This window comes from Pagrus major, chromosome 12 (genome assembly GCF_040436345.1).
Source record: "Pagrus major chromosome 12, Pma_NU_1.0".
Lineage (NCBI taxonomy): Eukaryota > Metazoa > Chordata > Actinopteri > Spariformes > Sparidae > Pagrus > Pagrus major.
In genome coordinates, this window is record NC_133226.1 from 8,964,887 (window position 1) to 8,981,645 (window position 16,759).

The following is a 16,759-nucleotide window of genomic DNA, read 5'->3' on the forward strand; positions in this document are numbered from 1 at the left end:
TCTGGTCTCAAGTGAAACCATAGCTAATCTTAAAGCTGCAAATTCAAGACCACTAAAGTAAAAATGCTTTCACTGGGTTGGAATTTTGCTATTAGGTATAGGTCATGTTGAGCTACACACAAGTCATGAACTTACTTCGAGCACAAAACAAGTCATGCTGTACGTCTGATAACATTATTGTCACTGTCATGGGGAACAAATTGGTGTCAGACAAGCTGCTGTCCCTTTGGACCACCCACTAGAGATCTGACCATAAGGTTCACTACAAAGGCAGACAACATAAGAGGACTGGGGATACTGTTCTGGAAATAACAAAAACAAAAGCTAAGCTTATGAGGGGGAAAGTGTTATTTATGTATGTGACAACCTTGGAGACTAAAATGAAAGGGATGCATTACAACATTGCTTTTAGATTTGAGTGAAGGTAGGGAGTTTCCAAGATACAGAACAAAAATGAACCTGAAAATCTGCAAGAGGAAAGGGCATAGAGTATGTGGATAAATCTAACAAATTTGAATATTGACAAAGGGAAGGGACTTGGTATGTAAGATGAACGAAGGAAGATATGGAAATTGAACAGAGGAATATGAGTCTGAATCTGAGGGACTGATGATCTAGTGCAGTGGTAGGATAGATCTCTGAAAGGAAGCCTGGCAATTTTGAAAGCTAAAAACAGTCCTGAAGGAAGACCCTGTAGAGGGGCCCTCTTTTTTAAATTCTGGCCTCTCTGTATCAAATTGAATGTAAAGAAAAAAAGTCTTCCTTCCTTCAGTATATAGCAACGGTTATGTATAATTTTCTTGACTTTCAAAGCTCAGTGTTATGTTGGTTGGTTGGTTTGCAGCAGGATTGTCATTTGATTAAAACCATCCAAATGTAGAAGCATGGATACTTGATGCTTGCCTTGAGATACCTGTCCAGAAGTAAACTCATCTGCTTAACTTCCTTTTACATTTCTTGTTTTCCTCTCCCCCTTCCCTTCCCATTCCTGTAGGCTCTGCTCTGCGGCGTCGCTGGCTAGTGGTCCAACTCCTGATGCAGGTGTGGCTGGCAGCAAATCCATCTTTGAGTGAGCGCCCATGCCCCAAAAGCTGTCGCTGTGATGGAAAAATTGTCTACTGTGAGTCAAGCGCCTTTCGCGATGTCCCCAAGAACCTCTCAGGAGGCTGTGAAGGTCTGTCTTTACGGTACAACAGCCTCGCCAGTCTTCGTGCAGGCCAGTTTGTAGGCCTCAACCACCTCATTTGGCTCTACTTGGACCACAATTACATTGCCTCTGTGGATGCAATGGCCTTCCAGGGGGTCCGCAGGCTCAAAGAGCTGATCCTGAGTTCCAACAAGATTACGTCGCTCCACAACACCACATTCCACCCTGTCCCTAATTTGCGCAATCTGGACCTGTCGTACAACAAACTGCAAGCCTTGCAGCCTGGGCAGTTCCAGGGCTTACGGAAGCTTCTCAGCCTCCACATACGCTCAAACTCTCTAAAAATTGTCCCAATGCGTCTGTTCCAAGATTGCAGAAATCTTGAATTCCTGGATCTGGGTTACAACCGCCTGCGCAGTATCACTCGGAATGCATTTTCAGGCCTAGTGAAGCTCACTGAGCTGCATCTGGAGCATAACCAGTTCTCAAAGATCAATTTCTCTCACTTTCCTCGCCTCTACAATCTGAGGGCACTTTATCTGCAGTGGAATCGCATTCGCTCAATGAACCAGGGCCTGACCTGGACTTGGGCTTCCATCCAGAAACTGGATCTGTCTGGGAATGATCTGACGGAAGTGGATGCTGTAGTTTACCAATGCTTACCCAATCTTCAGACCCTCAATCTGGACTCCAACAAGTTGACCAATGTCTCCCAGGAAGTTGTTGATGCCTGGATCTCCTTGACAACAATTAGCTTAGCTGGAAATGTATGGGACTGTGGCCCTGCCATCTGTCCTCTGGTGGGCTGGCTAAGAAATTTCAGAGGGGCAAAGGAGACCACCATGATCTGCGCCTCCCCCAAGAAAGCCCAGGGGGAGAAAGTGATGGATGCAGTTGAAGCTTTTGGTGTTTGTCAATCAAACCCATCAACAACTCTCACTGTGAGTATTCCTCCAACCCCATCCATTGTCCCTGTGCAGACTGACCGTCGCCCGGCCATTCTGACTTCACCTACTGGCTCTGGAAAGAGAGGAGAAGGATCTATTAGAGGCCCTACATCGTCAGCTGTTACACCACCTGTGGCACTTCCTCCAGAGCAAGACTTGGAGCCCGTGTCCTTCCATAAGATTGTGGCTGGAAGTGTTGCCCTTTTTCTGTCCGTTGCGATGATCCTGTTGGTAATCTACGTGTCTTGGAAGCGCTATCCTAGCAGCGTCAAGCAGCTGCAGGAGCACTCGGCTGCAGCCCGCAAACGTCGCAAGAAAGCGAGAGAGACGGAGCGCACCCTGAGCTCTCCACTGCAGGAGTACTATGTGGACTACAAGCCCACCAATTCTGAGGCCATGGATGTGCTTGTCAATGGGACCGGACCCTGCACCTATACGATCTCAGGCTCCCGAGAATGCGAGGTATGACCCACACCACCGCCACTCCTCCTAAACAAAACTCTGTCCACAGCGAGACGACCAGAGGTAATTATTTACACTGCTTTGAAAGATGATAAGTCTGCTGCTTAAATACATAGACTAACAAAGCAGGTTAGGTAAATAATGTGTTCTCATGGACTATTATTAAATGAAGCAGAGGTTTTTTAGCATCACTTTATGTATAACAAGATATCTCTTGTTTTCGGATAGGTGTTTGTATATTCGCTTAAACCCAAATCTCTGTTGAGATGCAAATGTTTGTTTTGCCTCAGAATTGTACAGAAATACAGATAAATGAGACTGATTACATTTCCTATTCTGCATAATCTCAAGCTTAAACTATGCTGTTTGTGATAAGACGTTGGTGATTGTTTAGGTTTGCTTTTTTTGCTTGCATATCACAGGCTTTGTGCTTTGTGTGTTTGCTTGACTGCTATTCAGTTTTTGATGAGCAGCATTGTGTGGGAAGAATAGCTGAATAGGGGGAAGATTTACTTCTGGACACTGGATGTGAATGCTAATAGAGACTCTTGTCACTGAAAAGAGCTTCCCCTGAGCTGATGAATTCACACTTTTCTTGACATAGGTATGAGTCAAGATAGTTGGAAAATATTTGATGCTCACAGTCCCCCAACAGCACTCCCATTCTGATTGTTTTCCTTCCTCTGTACATTGACTTGCTGAAGTTACTCGCTTGTTTACTCACCAGCTTAATTGATTTGTCACACATAAACCGAAATGCATACTTTCACTGGCCATCCACAATTTACCTCACACAAAGAAAGAATAAAATACGCATTGTATGATACAACCACACACACAAACACACACACACACACACACACACACACACACACACACAGAAAGATGTCTTGTTTGATAGTCCCGAAAGGAGTGGGAATCCTTTGAAATGTTCGGTACACAGGCAAGTGAATTTCTTCAAAACAGTATTTACAGACTACAGCAATGTGGGAATACCACTTTTTTCCTCTCGCTTTCAGCTTCTACAGTCTTGTGTACCTGACATACTGTACCATTCTTGGATAAACCTTTTATTCTACTGCTGAGTTGTTCAAGCTACAGCTAAGCAAGGCTTCTGTCGAAATGTATTTCTCATCACTGATTCACTGGCCCTGTTATAACAGGGGGCAAAGGATGGGCTTAGCCCATCTGGATGATCAGGTAGCCCACCCAGCGAATCTGTAACCCAAAAGGCGTAAGACATATTTTGGTTAAGCTCTCTATATATTTTCACATTACCAGCCCACTCATACTTGGTCTAGTTCCTAGATTTTCTCTGCATTTCCATGGTATGAATTTCTGGCAGGCTATCTCTGGAGGAATGACTGTAAATGCAGAGGTTTAAACAGCGAGGAGAAGGAGGAGGAGGAGGAGGAGGAGGAGGAGGAGGAGGAGTGCTCGATCCTCCACATTCTTTTCCATTTCTGTTACTGGCCGTCTGGCTTTCCTGAAGGCAGGTCACCTGTTAATATGTAACACTTGCAGGTTGCTCACAGTGGTTTGACTGTAAAGAGGGACAACAAATCACAGCTGCCATTTTGTTGTTGTTTGCCTTCCCCCACACAGGCTTTGAGTGCCTCCTTTCAACCTAGGGTACTGCTTTATGTTTAGTGTACATCTTTAAATGTAAAGTTCTATTGAAAGTGTTGCCGGATGGAAAGATGGGGAAAAATAGAGGCTGATGTATTAAGTTATTTCTGGAGGTTGTACTTCATTCTATAGAATGCCGTCAATTTGAATTATTCGGTTTTCACATGACCTCATTTTGACAAGTCTTTTGTGGCTTCAGCACAGCACGCCATGCTGTCTGCAAGCCAACAAAATATTCTTATTTTTGTAGATCAAAACTTGATGCACAGTATGATCTCAAGCCAGCAATATGCAGAATGCACAGAGGCAAGATATGATAACAGTCCAAAATCCAGTATGATAACACAAATATGCCTCAAAATTTAAGGAAATGCACTGACTTTTTGTGAAGTGCTAACAAAAATATAAACTTCACAGTAGAGTAGTTGTTGTAAAGCTGTTTTGGACATCATAAGCTTGTACAGGAGGTCATGTTATTGTGGCAGGCCCCTTATGATTTAAATGATTAGTTAATCTAATTGGCATGTTAATTTGCAAAGTATGTAACAGGAGACAGATGCTCACAGGAATCACACCAATATCAACAAGGCAAAATAATAATTGCAATGGAGGCGAACTTTAGGTAGAGGTCGTGAAGCCAGGAAATGGTATCCTTAATCAAACAGAAAAAACGTTAGATGAAAATTGATTTAATTACTATATTGTTTGATAGCAGGGCTGGTTCTAATTATAGGCAAATTGTGCCATAATCATGTTATATATATATGTTCAAATCTAGTCTTGGTCCTTTTAATTATCTTCTGAAAATAATAACATATTTTGAAAATTGCAGTTTTGTCTCATATGGACAGCTGGATTATAAATGTGATCATTTCAGATTCTTTTTAAAACAGTTTGAGTTGTTATTAGGTTATTTTTATAAAGCCCCAAATTATGAGCTCACACCCCTGTGTTGGACCTATATATTAACATTCTATATGAGAAACCTGAAAAACTTTTGATTAATTGTAGAGCAATTAATCCAAAGTTTTTGTTAGCAAAATTGCAGTATGGCCATGTGAAATGTCCAAATCGTAGGAGTTTTTTTTATTAATGTAAAATGTATAACAACGAGAGCACAACCAAAATATCGGTTGGCCCACTGATATATCGATTTGCGGATATTCGGCCAATATTGGACAATCATAGATATATTGGTATTGGCATACATTTTGTCTGGTATGCCCCAAGATAATAATGCAAAAAAAGATGCTTGGAGTAATTTATGTTTATTAAAATTATCAGTGAAGTCAAAATTCCCACAGTTTCAGTGTACACATTTCATTTAAGACATAAAAAGTTTATTGTTAAAATCAAAAATATCCTGCCTTTGTTAGTGTGATAAACAACATTTGAGGGATCATTTTTTAAAAATGGGTATATATCGGCTGATATATTGATATCTGAATAGTTTACTCTCCAATATTGGTATCAGCATCGCCCTCCAAAAATGAGTAATGGTTGGGCTCTAGTTACAACATACCATTATATATGACGCACTGTGGTGCTGCATAGATGTTCAAATGTAAGGGAACATGTTTATTTGTTACAGACCCCAACAAATGATGTCATCATCATTTCTATATATTTTACAGTAAAAACGAAATGCAAACGTTTCCATTCCCACTAAAATCCTGACTCATACAGCAACCAAAATCTGTCAAAATAATCGATTTTTTTTTTTCTCCACATTGATAAAACCTGATATATCTTACCAGTGTTTGCCTAATATTATATAACTGTTGACATTAACAATTCTCTAACTAACAATGGATGGCTGCACTGCACCAAGGATCAGGAGGAATTAACAGCTCTAGAGAAGAGGGGATACTGTCACACTGAAGGCTGACAAAAAAATCCTTTGCTTGACTTCCAGTATGTTACATTACAAGGGATAAAATGGCTGATTGTCATTCCCAACACTCATTTTCAGTCCCGATGCCCCCCGCCAGGAGGATCAGACTATTATCAGATTCATACTGCACAGTCCAGGGAGGCCCTTTCAGAGACCTTATCTATGAAAGGTGTCGTCCACTTCCACTCAAAGGGACCGCACGCAAAATAACCCACAGCCTCTCCATCAGTGTGCACTCGAAACAGGCCTACCGTTTACCATTGAATTCACTGCATCTATCATTAGCCGTTTTATCTTGACTTGATTGAACTTGGCAATTTAGCTGACTCTTTCATCCTGTGAGCCAGATAGAGCAGGAATTAACCCTTGCTTAGAGGGCCAAGGGCCAAATCAACATTACAGAGGCAGCAGAGTGTAACAAATAGGAAAAAAAGAAGGGGCTTGAAATATTTGTGATTATTCAACAAGCATTCGTATTAAGAAAAGTGGCAACAAAGAAAACAGAAGAAGAGTAGCTTTCTTTTATCATTAAGGGCAAAACAAGAATAGATCTAGTGATGGAAGGGAGGTGGTAGAGAAGAGGGTTAGTGAGTGTCTAAACAAAGGCTAACAGTACAGAGGGAAAAACAAATAAAAGATATTCACAGCACTGTGCAGCTCCCAATATTAAGTTTCAAATTATACAGTTGTGGTTCTCATGAATAGCAATTTGAACACTGATTCTGATATTCTCCACCTTCTTATATAAGACAAAGGGAGGGTAGTTGGCACAAACAGGTAATGTAAATCCGTAGGGCTGCAACTAATCATTATTATGTCAATTATCTTCTTGATTAATCAATTAGTTGTTTGTTATTTATGTCACAATATGGAGAAAAATGTCAATCAGTGTTTCCCAAAGTCCAAGGTGACATCCTCAAACGTCTTGTTTTATCGAAAACCCAAAGACATTCAGTTTACTGTCACAGAGGAGTGAAGAAACCAGAAAGTATTCACATTCAAGAAGCTGTTACATGAACCAATTAATCAATTATTAAAGCAGTTGGTGGTTAAAGGTGCAATAATCAAGAGGTTTAGGAGAAAACATTCAAAACTTCACTACAGTTAATGACAGAGTGTGAATAACAGTTCTGACGTTTATGTGTTGTGTTGCAAAGATAGTTAGCATGCTAACCAGCTAACGGCAGCTACACAAAGCAGCAGTTACTTTAGCGATACGCTACCCCCTGTTTGTTTTGAGCATGAATGCGACAGGTGGTCAGTTCTTACATATTGCGCCTTTAATATAAAAGCTGACAACTATTCAAATAATTGATTGATGGTTGCAGCTATATGCAGCTCTACAAACCAGGATATTAACACATTATTAATCTTAAGAAGGTGAGATGTAGAGCCTTGACATCAGTCACATCACTAGATGTGCTTTGTCAAGTAAGGCGAATCAACTCCAAGGCGTCATGCTACAACTTTTTGCTTCTATATACAAAAGCAAGACAGATTTCTTTTTCCGTGACTGATCTATAAGAGAAGTCTGTCTAATTTTGTCCACTCTCAGGGCTTCTTGGATACATGGGAGTCTGTGTTTCTTGTGAGTGACATGCAGGCTCTCAGTGCAAAACGAACCACCAATCACAGTCAGTCTTGATCAGTCTATCCAAGAAAAGCAGGGCCTACTGTGGTTGCTTTGATAAAATGCTCTCCTCTACAAAATCACCCCAATCATTTTGGAAGGATTCATTATTTTCAAATAGAGTAATTTCGTTTTCCAATATGTCATTTTATATTACTTACTTACTGAGATGTGTTCATAACAGGCTGTAAATATAAATAAGAGTATATCTGAAGAAGTGAAGCAAAGCCTATTTCCTAAAAAAAAAGTAATATGCAATTTGATAGGGAGCCCCACAGTGATGCTGACATGTTTAATATACTGTAACAGAGTGTGGTTGTACTGTTGGAAAAGCTTGCATTAATGTATTTAATGTTATAAACATATATTAAAGTTGAAACAGACATTCCATCCCTGCTTTCTGCAATCTGCTGATCAACTCAGCACACCTGTAGGGGATTTTGATTGTCATCAGTATTACATGTAGGCCTCAGGTGTCTTATAGCATAAACTGTATAGCTGTAGCCATACTATAAAGCCATGTTGCATGAATGTCTGTAAACATATGCTGGAAAAGTGAGCGAATGCCCAGCACTCTGCTACTTCGCAGTTCTGATTCCACGTCCTTCCTTTCCATCCCCACACTCTCCTCCTCCTCCATTTTGTTTCTTCAGATATCCTTGAAAATGCACTCTCTCCTGCCTTATCTGTCCCCCTGTCTCATCTTAAAACATTGTAGCACGGAGACAGGAACTATCAGTCAGCAGTCCACAAAGTCCTGAGTTCATCTCGGAATGCGCTCCGATCTTGTTTCTACATTTTGTTGCTCCTGCGCGGACATAAATCACCCGGCAGCACGCAGCGGCACCTGCTGCACTCTCCTCCACCTCGCAGTACTCGCCGCCTCTCCTGTTCTTCTCCCCTGAGTGGGATTTGCTTATTCTGCCCGTGTCAGTCTTACCAGTTCTTTCATTCAGATCCCACGCCATCATCATAACTCACCCTGGACCTCTTCACATGATTGTCCTTTATCAACCCCACCCGGTTCCACCTGACATGAATGTGAGTTTCGGCGGCCTCTTTAGAGAATTGCCTGAAGATGGTGCAACCCTCGTTCTCCTATATTCAACCTTCCCTCAAAAAGCATAATTCCTATCATTTCATTTCCATCTACCTTTCATACCTTTCATGTGTTCCTTTCCGGCTGACACACTTGTATCGGAACATCACTTGGCATCTTTTGCCGTTTTTTCTAATCTATTTTGGTAAGCATACCACACGGGAACATTTCAGGCTTTTACCCTCCTCTCCTCTCATCTCCTTTCACTTTATACAATGTCTCTGTGTCCAGCAGCTCTATAATCATCCCCGACCTCCACCACCTTCTATCTGATTCTGCTCATTTGTCGTAGCCTGAACCTCGCTGCTCAGAGACCAAGTATTAAGCAGACTTTGCCTTTTGCATCTGACACAAAGTGGCTCAAATGTTGTTCTTTGATGCACATTTTGATCATATTCCAGGCCTGCCCTGCCAACTACCCAGCAGTGCTCAACCTTAAATCACTCACCACCACCTCATCTTACCCAACTCAGACAGCCTTATAATCACCTCGCCCTCTTGACTCTACATCCATATCCCCCCTTTTCATAGCGCTGCTGACCTTTTACAAACTAGAGTCGTCCACTTACCATAATGTCACACTGCATACGGCTGCCTTTTAAGTAATTAATGATGTTCCTATTTTTAAGAAACCCCAACTCATCTGATGCTCAAAACTAGACAGGTTATATGGCTCCAACTTCTCCTAAGTGTACTTCCCTTTCACCTTTTTTTCCAGGATTGGTCTTGCAGAGCAGCGTTTGAGAAATCCACCTGCCCACTGGCTTTAATACATTAATCATTCAAACTGCTGACCCGTGGCCTTGCATTTGTGCATTTTCACTCCGACAAGAATATCACTCAAAAGAGGAAAAAAGGAAACTGCCAAGTACTATCTGCTGTGTTCAAACAAATTAATGTATTGATTAATCAATTAGCTGGTCAGCAGAAAATTAATCAACAAGAATATTAACAATTGATTAAGTCATTTATCAAGCAAACCCAGTAAATGCTAAACAAATAGCGGATTCCTCTGCTTCCTGCGTCTCACATGGGAACATTTGCTGCTCTGTTTTGAATTTTAGTTTATTTTTTTGCCATTTATAGATTATGTAGATATTGATCCATGATGAGAGTAACTGTTAGTTGTAGCCCTGATGCTTTAACTGACATTCAGCTCCACGTTTATCTTCCATTGTGGCAATCAGAAATGAGCCAATCCTCACTACAACAACAACAACAGTAATCAAAATAGAACAATAGGAGGTACATGAGTGAATATGAATATATTATATTTTCTTATTGTGTTCCACATGTGAGTAGGTACAGTATATAGTATGTAGTATAAAGGACATAGGGGAAAAGAGAGAGAAGAGGAAGGGAAACTCTTAAGTGAGGGGTGAAGAGGGGTAGAGCCAGGACACGTCAGGACAGCTGGCTCAGTCCAGAGTTTTATTCATTTATGTCTGTTTCATTCTCCCTTTCTTTTATCCATTTGTCTATTTTGGTTTATTGTGTTTTGATGTGTTTGTTTTTCCCCTTTTATTTATTTTCCTCCTCCGTCCTTGCTTTCAGACGTAGGCAGAACAAAATGTTGGCAATGTACGTTTCTGCAAATAACAGATATGCTGCAACTTTTCATTTCCCTATGTTAATTTTTTTTTTTTATGTCAGTGCTTTACTTATAGTCTGGTTAGGTTTCGGCATAAAAAAACACTTGGTTAGGAAAGGATCATGTCTAAGCTTAAAATATCTGTTTAGGTCACCACGGACACGGCTGGAACAGTCTCCTTAAAAATATCCAGTGGTTTCAAGCTTACAAATATTTAACTCAGTCTTGAACTGTGGTCACTGGCTTTGAGGCCTTGTCGCCCAACTCCACCACCATCCCCTCCGCCTCCCAATACGAAAGTCAGGTCATAAACATGTAATGTGAACGTGATATGATACGTGATGTAGAAATGTCAAGATGGTGTGTATGGCATTTACAAATGTGAACATATCAGTGGTTTTCAGAAATGTTTCCTGTCGCCTCGGTTGCCCAGACCCGTGGGAGGTTTCTGGCCCGACGTAGCAGCATAACGTTGTACTATTCTTTTTCTCCTCTTGTACATTGAGATGATATTTTAAAAGCATGCAAGGCCAATTAGCAGGAAGTGTAAACGGGTGATTTTAAGTAGTTGAACACAACCACTGGTAGACATGTACCTTGCTTAAAATCTGCTTGCTAGAGTGTTAATTTTCTCAGTTTTGTCAAGATTTATGAGTTGAAACAGCATTTTGTGGAGTTGGTTGGATGACTTTATACAAGGCCTGAATGAATTAATAATTAAGTACACACATTTTTGTAAGATACCAATATTTGGAGGTAAAAATACAGTTGCAGTGTTTCCCTGCACCGTTGTACCAGCTGTCTCTAAAGGTATGAGGCAGCTTCCCTCTCTCCCTGTTTCTCTCTCCCCCCTCCTTTCTCTCTACAGTCCAAGGTCACGGTGTCAGATTGTTAATTGCTCAGAAAAAATCAACACAAACACTGGGAGGCTAGCCAAGGGCAAGTAAGCTATCTGTAATTCAGTGGGGAGGCTGAACTTCTCGATGCTAGTGTCTTCAGTCGACAATTAGCCATGTGGGAGACTTCAAAACATGCACTGCGCGTGAGAGAACGTCTCTCTCATCCGCTAATCCTGTCTGTTTCACACTCTGGTTCCATGCCGCCGCTTTCTGTACTGCCGTTTGATCCATGCTTAATGAGGGTTTTAGATCACCAATATAGCAATTGCATTACCTGGAAAAGAGGCAAGACTCTTCTGTCTTTCCTCCCAGTTTTCACAATGCAGCCCCAGAGCATCGTTAATGCTAAGCTTCCTGATGCACTGCCTCTGTTATCGTCTCTCCTCATCGGCGATTCTCGTCTGAAGATCTTCCAAAATTTACATCCGATGTGGTTTGTATGTACTCACTCAGAAATTATTATTATTTCCCCCCTCCCCACTGGTCTGTCCACTTCCAAAGCAGTTTTTCAAAAGCCGTGCATGGTTCTGTTTCACACAGTTCTCTTCGCCCCCTTTACTACCTCTTAGTTGCTTCCCTACCTACTGATTCAAGTGCAGCTGCTTTTTGAATGGCCAAAAAAAAATTATGTATAATAAAGGAAGCCCAGATTACTGACACAGACACAGTATCACATTAGAGCCATGCACGCCCCTCTTGCCCAAGAGTGATCCGTGTTACGCTGTCTTCCCATTTTTTGACGCTGCATTGAGTTACAGCACCAGCAACGAAAAATGTGCCTCGACTAGCAGCCAGCCTTCCACTACATTTAAAACTCTCCCTGTTAGAGAAACTGTGAGGGAGAGGTGCACCAAGCACATAGCAAACACCTTCATCCTGTCAAGCTGGCTCTCTCTATAAGCTTTACTTTTTTAGAATAACCTGCACGTACTGCAAGAGTTTTACCACCATGAATCCTCCCTTCTGACTGATGTTCTATAGTAGGGCTGGGAAATACTATTATATGGATATTTATATGAGACTTGTATTGTCTTAGGTTTTTGATACTGTTACATCAGGATGTTGCATAAGTGTTGTCTCTTCCTGGCTTATAAGGCTGCGTTACAGTAAAGTGATGTCATTTTTTGAGCTCACCAGACTGTTCTACAATATGGCCGCAATATTGATGTTGAAGTATTTGGTCAAAATGATTGTGATATTTGATTTTGCCCATTTAGCCCAGCCCTGTTATAGACCCTTTTCACAGCAGACAGTTCCACTTGTCAAGGCAGGAAAAGTACAAGTGCGACTAATAGCGTTAACGATGGCTGAATTCCATTAAGCTCCCCAGAAAGTCATGTCAGTGAGTGAGCATTCACAATGGCAGAGCCCAGGAACTGGCTCACCTGAGAAGAATGCAGCCATCATTAGTGTTTTAGATTCCACTTTTCCACTTTTGTTTTTACTGCTTTTACAAGTCAAAATTTCTGGCGTGAAAAGGGTCTGTAGCCTACTGGTACAAAGGACATTTGTATATATTTTAAGGGCTTTTTATGACTGTTCAATGCAATTGGAACTCTAAATTGATCTAAAAGCAATTTGGTTGAAGTGGACTCTGTCGAATGTAAAAATGAATTAAATCGAGCGAGAAGACTTCATAATAACCATCATTATCAGTGGTTAATTAATAGTTAATTACACTTTAGTTAATAGTTATTTTACTGTTAACAAACAATGTAATGCTTTATAATAAACAATTGCTCAATAAATGGTTTATAAAGCATTTCATTGATAGTTAAAAGTGACATAACTATTAACTATTAACTACTATAAATGAACTATTAATTTTTTATTCTAAAGATCTCGGTCAGATTTTTAATCAACTTTAAAGGGGCACTATGTAGTTTTGGAGAGATAGTTCAAACTCAGAATTTTTACCATATTAGTTAAAAAAAAAAATCCATAACTGAATAAACAAGCTGTTCTCAGAGGAAAATAAGGTCCCCAGAACACTGTTTTAAGCTAGAAAGGTGGTGGGTCCGCCACATATAAACTAAGTAAAACAGTATAAAATTGTGCTATTTTTATTCATAGGCCATATCGCCCAGCCCTATTCGTTCCTTCTGTATTGTAAAACAAGAAGGAATAAGATGTGTCATTGCATTACAATAAACATTTCCCATGAGACCATGACAAGTTAAAACCATGTGACTTTTTATGCCAATCACCTGCCAACTCCTGTGTATAAATGACATGACTTCCATATTCCTACATGGTCTGATGAAGGCCGGAAAGACGGAAACGTCAGCAAGATAAATTGATGAAAATGAGAGTTGTCAACTCTGTCCTGAACATTTGTGTGTATGCTACCTTTATTTTGTTGGTTATTCAGCAGTTGGAACAAATAGTGTATAATATACAGTATAGTGTATTGAGATTTAATGATTCCTCTTGTGGAATAAGTGGCATTTCATGAAACAATTTTAATATTTCTCATTGTTTGTTGAGGGTGTCATGTGTGTAATATTGAATGCAAGGAAGCTATGCGGACTAGAAAGAAGGTTAGAGGACTTGAGTGTGGATCTAGCCCGCTGAAGCACTCCTTTTTTCTCATTAACTATGCGATCATTTGCCGTAAGGTTGGACAGCCTCACTATCACCTTTCCCATTAGTCACTAAATTCAAATACGTGTAAATTAGTAGGTATGAGGGAAGAGTATGAGTCATTCACGGATCTGCATCTGAATGCACCGTTAAGTGGCTGCAGCAGTACATCTGTTCACATCTAAAGTGCAATAAAATGAAGAAGTAAAAGGCGAGCGAGCCATCCCCGTGATGGGCATTTTTAATCACTTTTTTCATCCTAGGAACACTCGCTGTTGAATGAAGCACTTCTGCTGAAGTTGTGCAGACTTGTTCACTCTTACCCGAAAATGATGTGCCATTTAATGAATTGACAATGAGTCTAGTATAATTAGCCTGTCATCCTTGCATAACGCCGCTGTCAGATGAAAATATTTTAGCGCTCCAAAGTCAATTTTATATTTCTATTTAATAGGTTTCATGGGGCCTAGTGTCAAGAAACTTACTTGGAAGTGAAGACCGCATCTTTCAAGGAACTTAAACTCTCCATTCATTACTGCAAGGAAGAGTTGCTATCTGATTCTATAGCCCGTCCTAATTAACTAACTACTGTAATTAAGTGGAGCTCTCTCCAAAAAGAAAGGGTAGAGGCCTTGTCTCTGCACTTCTCTGTGGGTGGACAGAGTATTAAGAGTCAACAAGACCACAGATCTGCGTCTCCAGAGGGATTTCTGTTATCTGGCCTGTTTTTCTTTATCTCTTCCTAACTAAAGAATAAAGTACATGATCTTTCTGCTGACATTTATATTTCTTGCAGTGGCTCTTTCACATCCATTAATGAAAAAAATCAGTATTTTACAAGGAAGTAATAGAGCAAATAGATAGGAACATCGACAATAAAGATGGTGCCTGTATGACAGGATTTAGTTTGTTCTTACTTCCCAACCCAGAAGTCATGTCTGGACCTCTTGTAGGGATCGCCGCTGCATTCTGTCCTTGGTGCACCCCTTCCGGTGTTTTCACCTAACCCATTACACCTCGTCTCAGCACCACGTGGGCGAGTACATACTGTGCATGATTGACATCTCCCTGAATCTCCTGCTGGAGTGCTTGCACCTGCTATGATGTGAAAATGTACCTCTTTATCATTTCTATTCATGGACTTGGAATGTGACCGTTCCCATATGCATGAGGTCACCAGCCTTCCATACAATGAAACTGCCCCAAGACAGGGATGTAATGTCAACGGTCAGATGCAGGTAAGAGACAGATATTAAGCGATGTGTGACAGCAATGGTGCAGTTTGTAGTCTGGCAGTGTTATACAAAAAATGGCGGTGGCACGTTGTTGGAATAATGACAGCGCATCGATGTCTCTAATGGCCGACTGTAAAAATTCAGTCAGAAATCACCTTGAACAAAGGTGACACATCAATAAGGATGAGTCCACTGACTATACTGCAAAGAAAATACAGCACACAGCATTCTTAAAAAATTAAATAAATGCACTGTTTTAATTTGTTCTTGTTCTGTATACATTATGCATTTCCAATAAATCTAAGAAAATGCCTCCTCTTTCCCAGAGCTCATGAGATGTTTGTGCTTTTATTGGCGCTGACAAGGCCGTCCTGTTCAGCAGATTCAACAGGCAGAAGAGATAGAGCTGCACTCGGGGGGCTGAAGTCGAGTAAGACAGGTAGGCAAGTGAACCTGGCAGAGAAGCACGGCTCGACAGGACGAAACAGCCGACAGGCGGACAGGAGAAGTGGTTAGAAAGCCACAGAAATCAGGCAGTCATCCAGACTCGACAGCTAGATTGGCAGGCGTCCGTCCACAAAGACACACAGGGCTTTGTCCACGGACAGCTGTCCATCCTCTGATCGGTGATGGCTCAAAGCTTTTTTGAAGTAAGATAATAAGTCGACGAGGCAGGGCCCAGCAGAGTGGCATGTTTTCCTCAGTGGTCGGATCAAAACTGCTATGCGCCGAGGATGGTTTGTGTGTGTGTGTTGTCAGAGTTAAAGGGCGCTTGTGATCAAAATTGTGTCAAACTGGTTTGGCTGATTGTGTGAGATGAAAACACAAGGGTGCAAATGTATTTACTGCTGGACTGTGTGATAAAGACTGAAGAAAAAATCACCAGATAAATACAGTGTTCCTTTTCATTATTAATGATCACCTTTGGGTTTTCAACTTCTGGCCAGACCACAGAACTAGAGCCCAACCAATACTGGATTTTTGGGGCCGATGCTGATACCAATAGTGATATTATATATCTCTTTTATACACATAAGCGCACATTTTTTTGTAATAATCTCTTAAATGTGGTTATCAAGCACATGTGACAAAGTTATGTCACTGGGAATTTAATAATTCTAAATTGTAAAAGGTATCTTTTCTGCAATATGTTTGAGAGACAAGCTTTTCATGTCAGCACATATCGGACGACATATAAATACTGATATTTATTACAGGCCAATATTGCCGATAATATCAGCAAACGGATATCCATGAGTTCCCTGGGTAAATCAATTGTGGGTGAAGTATCATAATAACTGACACACTGGCAGCACTTTCAAGGCTTTACAGGCACAACCTAAAAGGGGTTAACAAAATGCTAATATGGGTTAATATAGAGTTTCATGGATGGAGATCTACATAGATCAGCCACAACATTGAAACCACCTGCTTAATATCGTGCAGGTTCCCTCTCTGCAGCCAAACAGGTCTGACCTGTCAAGACATGGTCATGAAGATTTCTGGGGGTGTCCTGTGGTGTCTGTCACCGGGCCCTTTGTAGTGGATCCTTTGGGTCCTGTATGTCGGGGGAGGGACCTCTTCCATCGGACTGGTTCCGGCGCGTCCCACAGATGCTCAATCAGATTGGGATCTGAGGAACT

At 41.0% G+C, this 16,759-nt stretch overlaps 1 protein-coding gene across 1 annotated transcript in view; it reads left to right on the forward strand.

Moving 5' to 3' along the window:
• Nucleotides 1-16,759, forward strand: part of LOC141006227 (leucine-rich repeat transmembrane neuronal protein 4) — a 118,540-nt gene that overhangs the window by 9,254 nt on the left and 92,527 nt on the right. Inside the window, exon 2 of the mRNA XM_073478377.1 lies at nt 995-2,556. Coding sequence (XP_073334478.1) covers nt 995-2,556 — 1,562 coding nt within the window. The remainder of the gene's footprint in view (nt 1-994; nt 2,557-16,759) is intronic.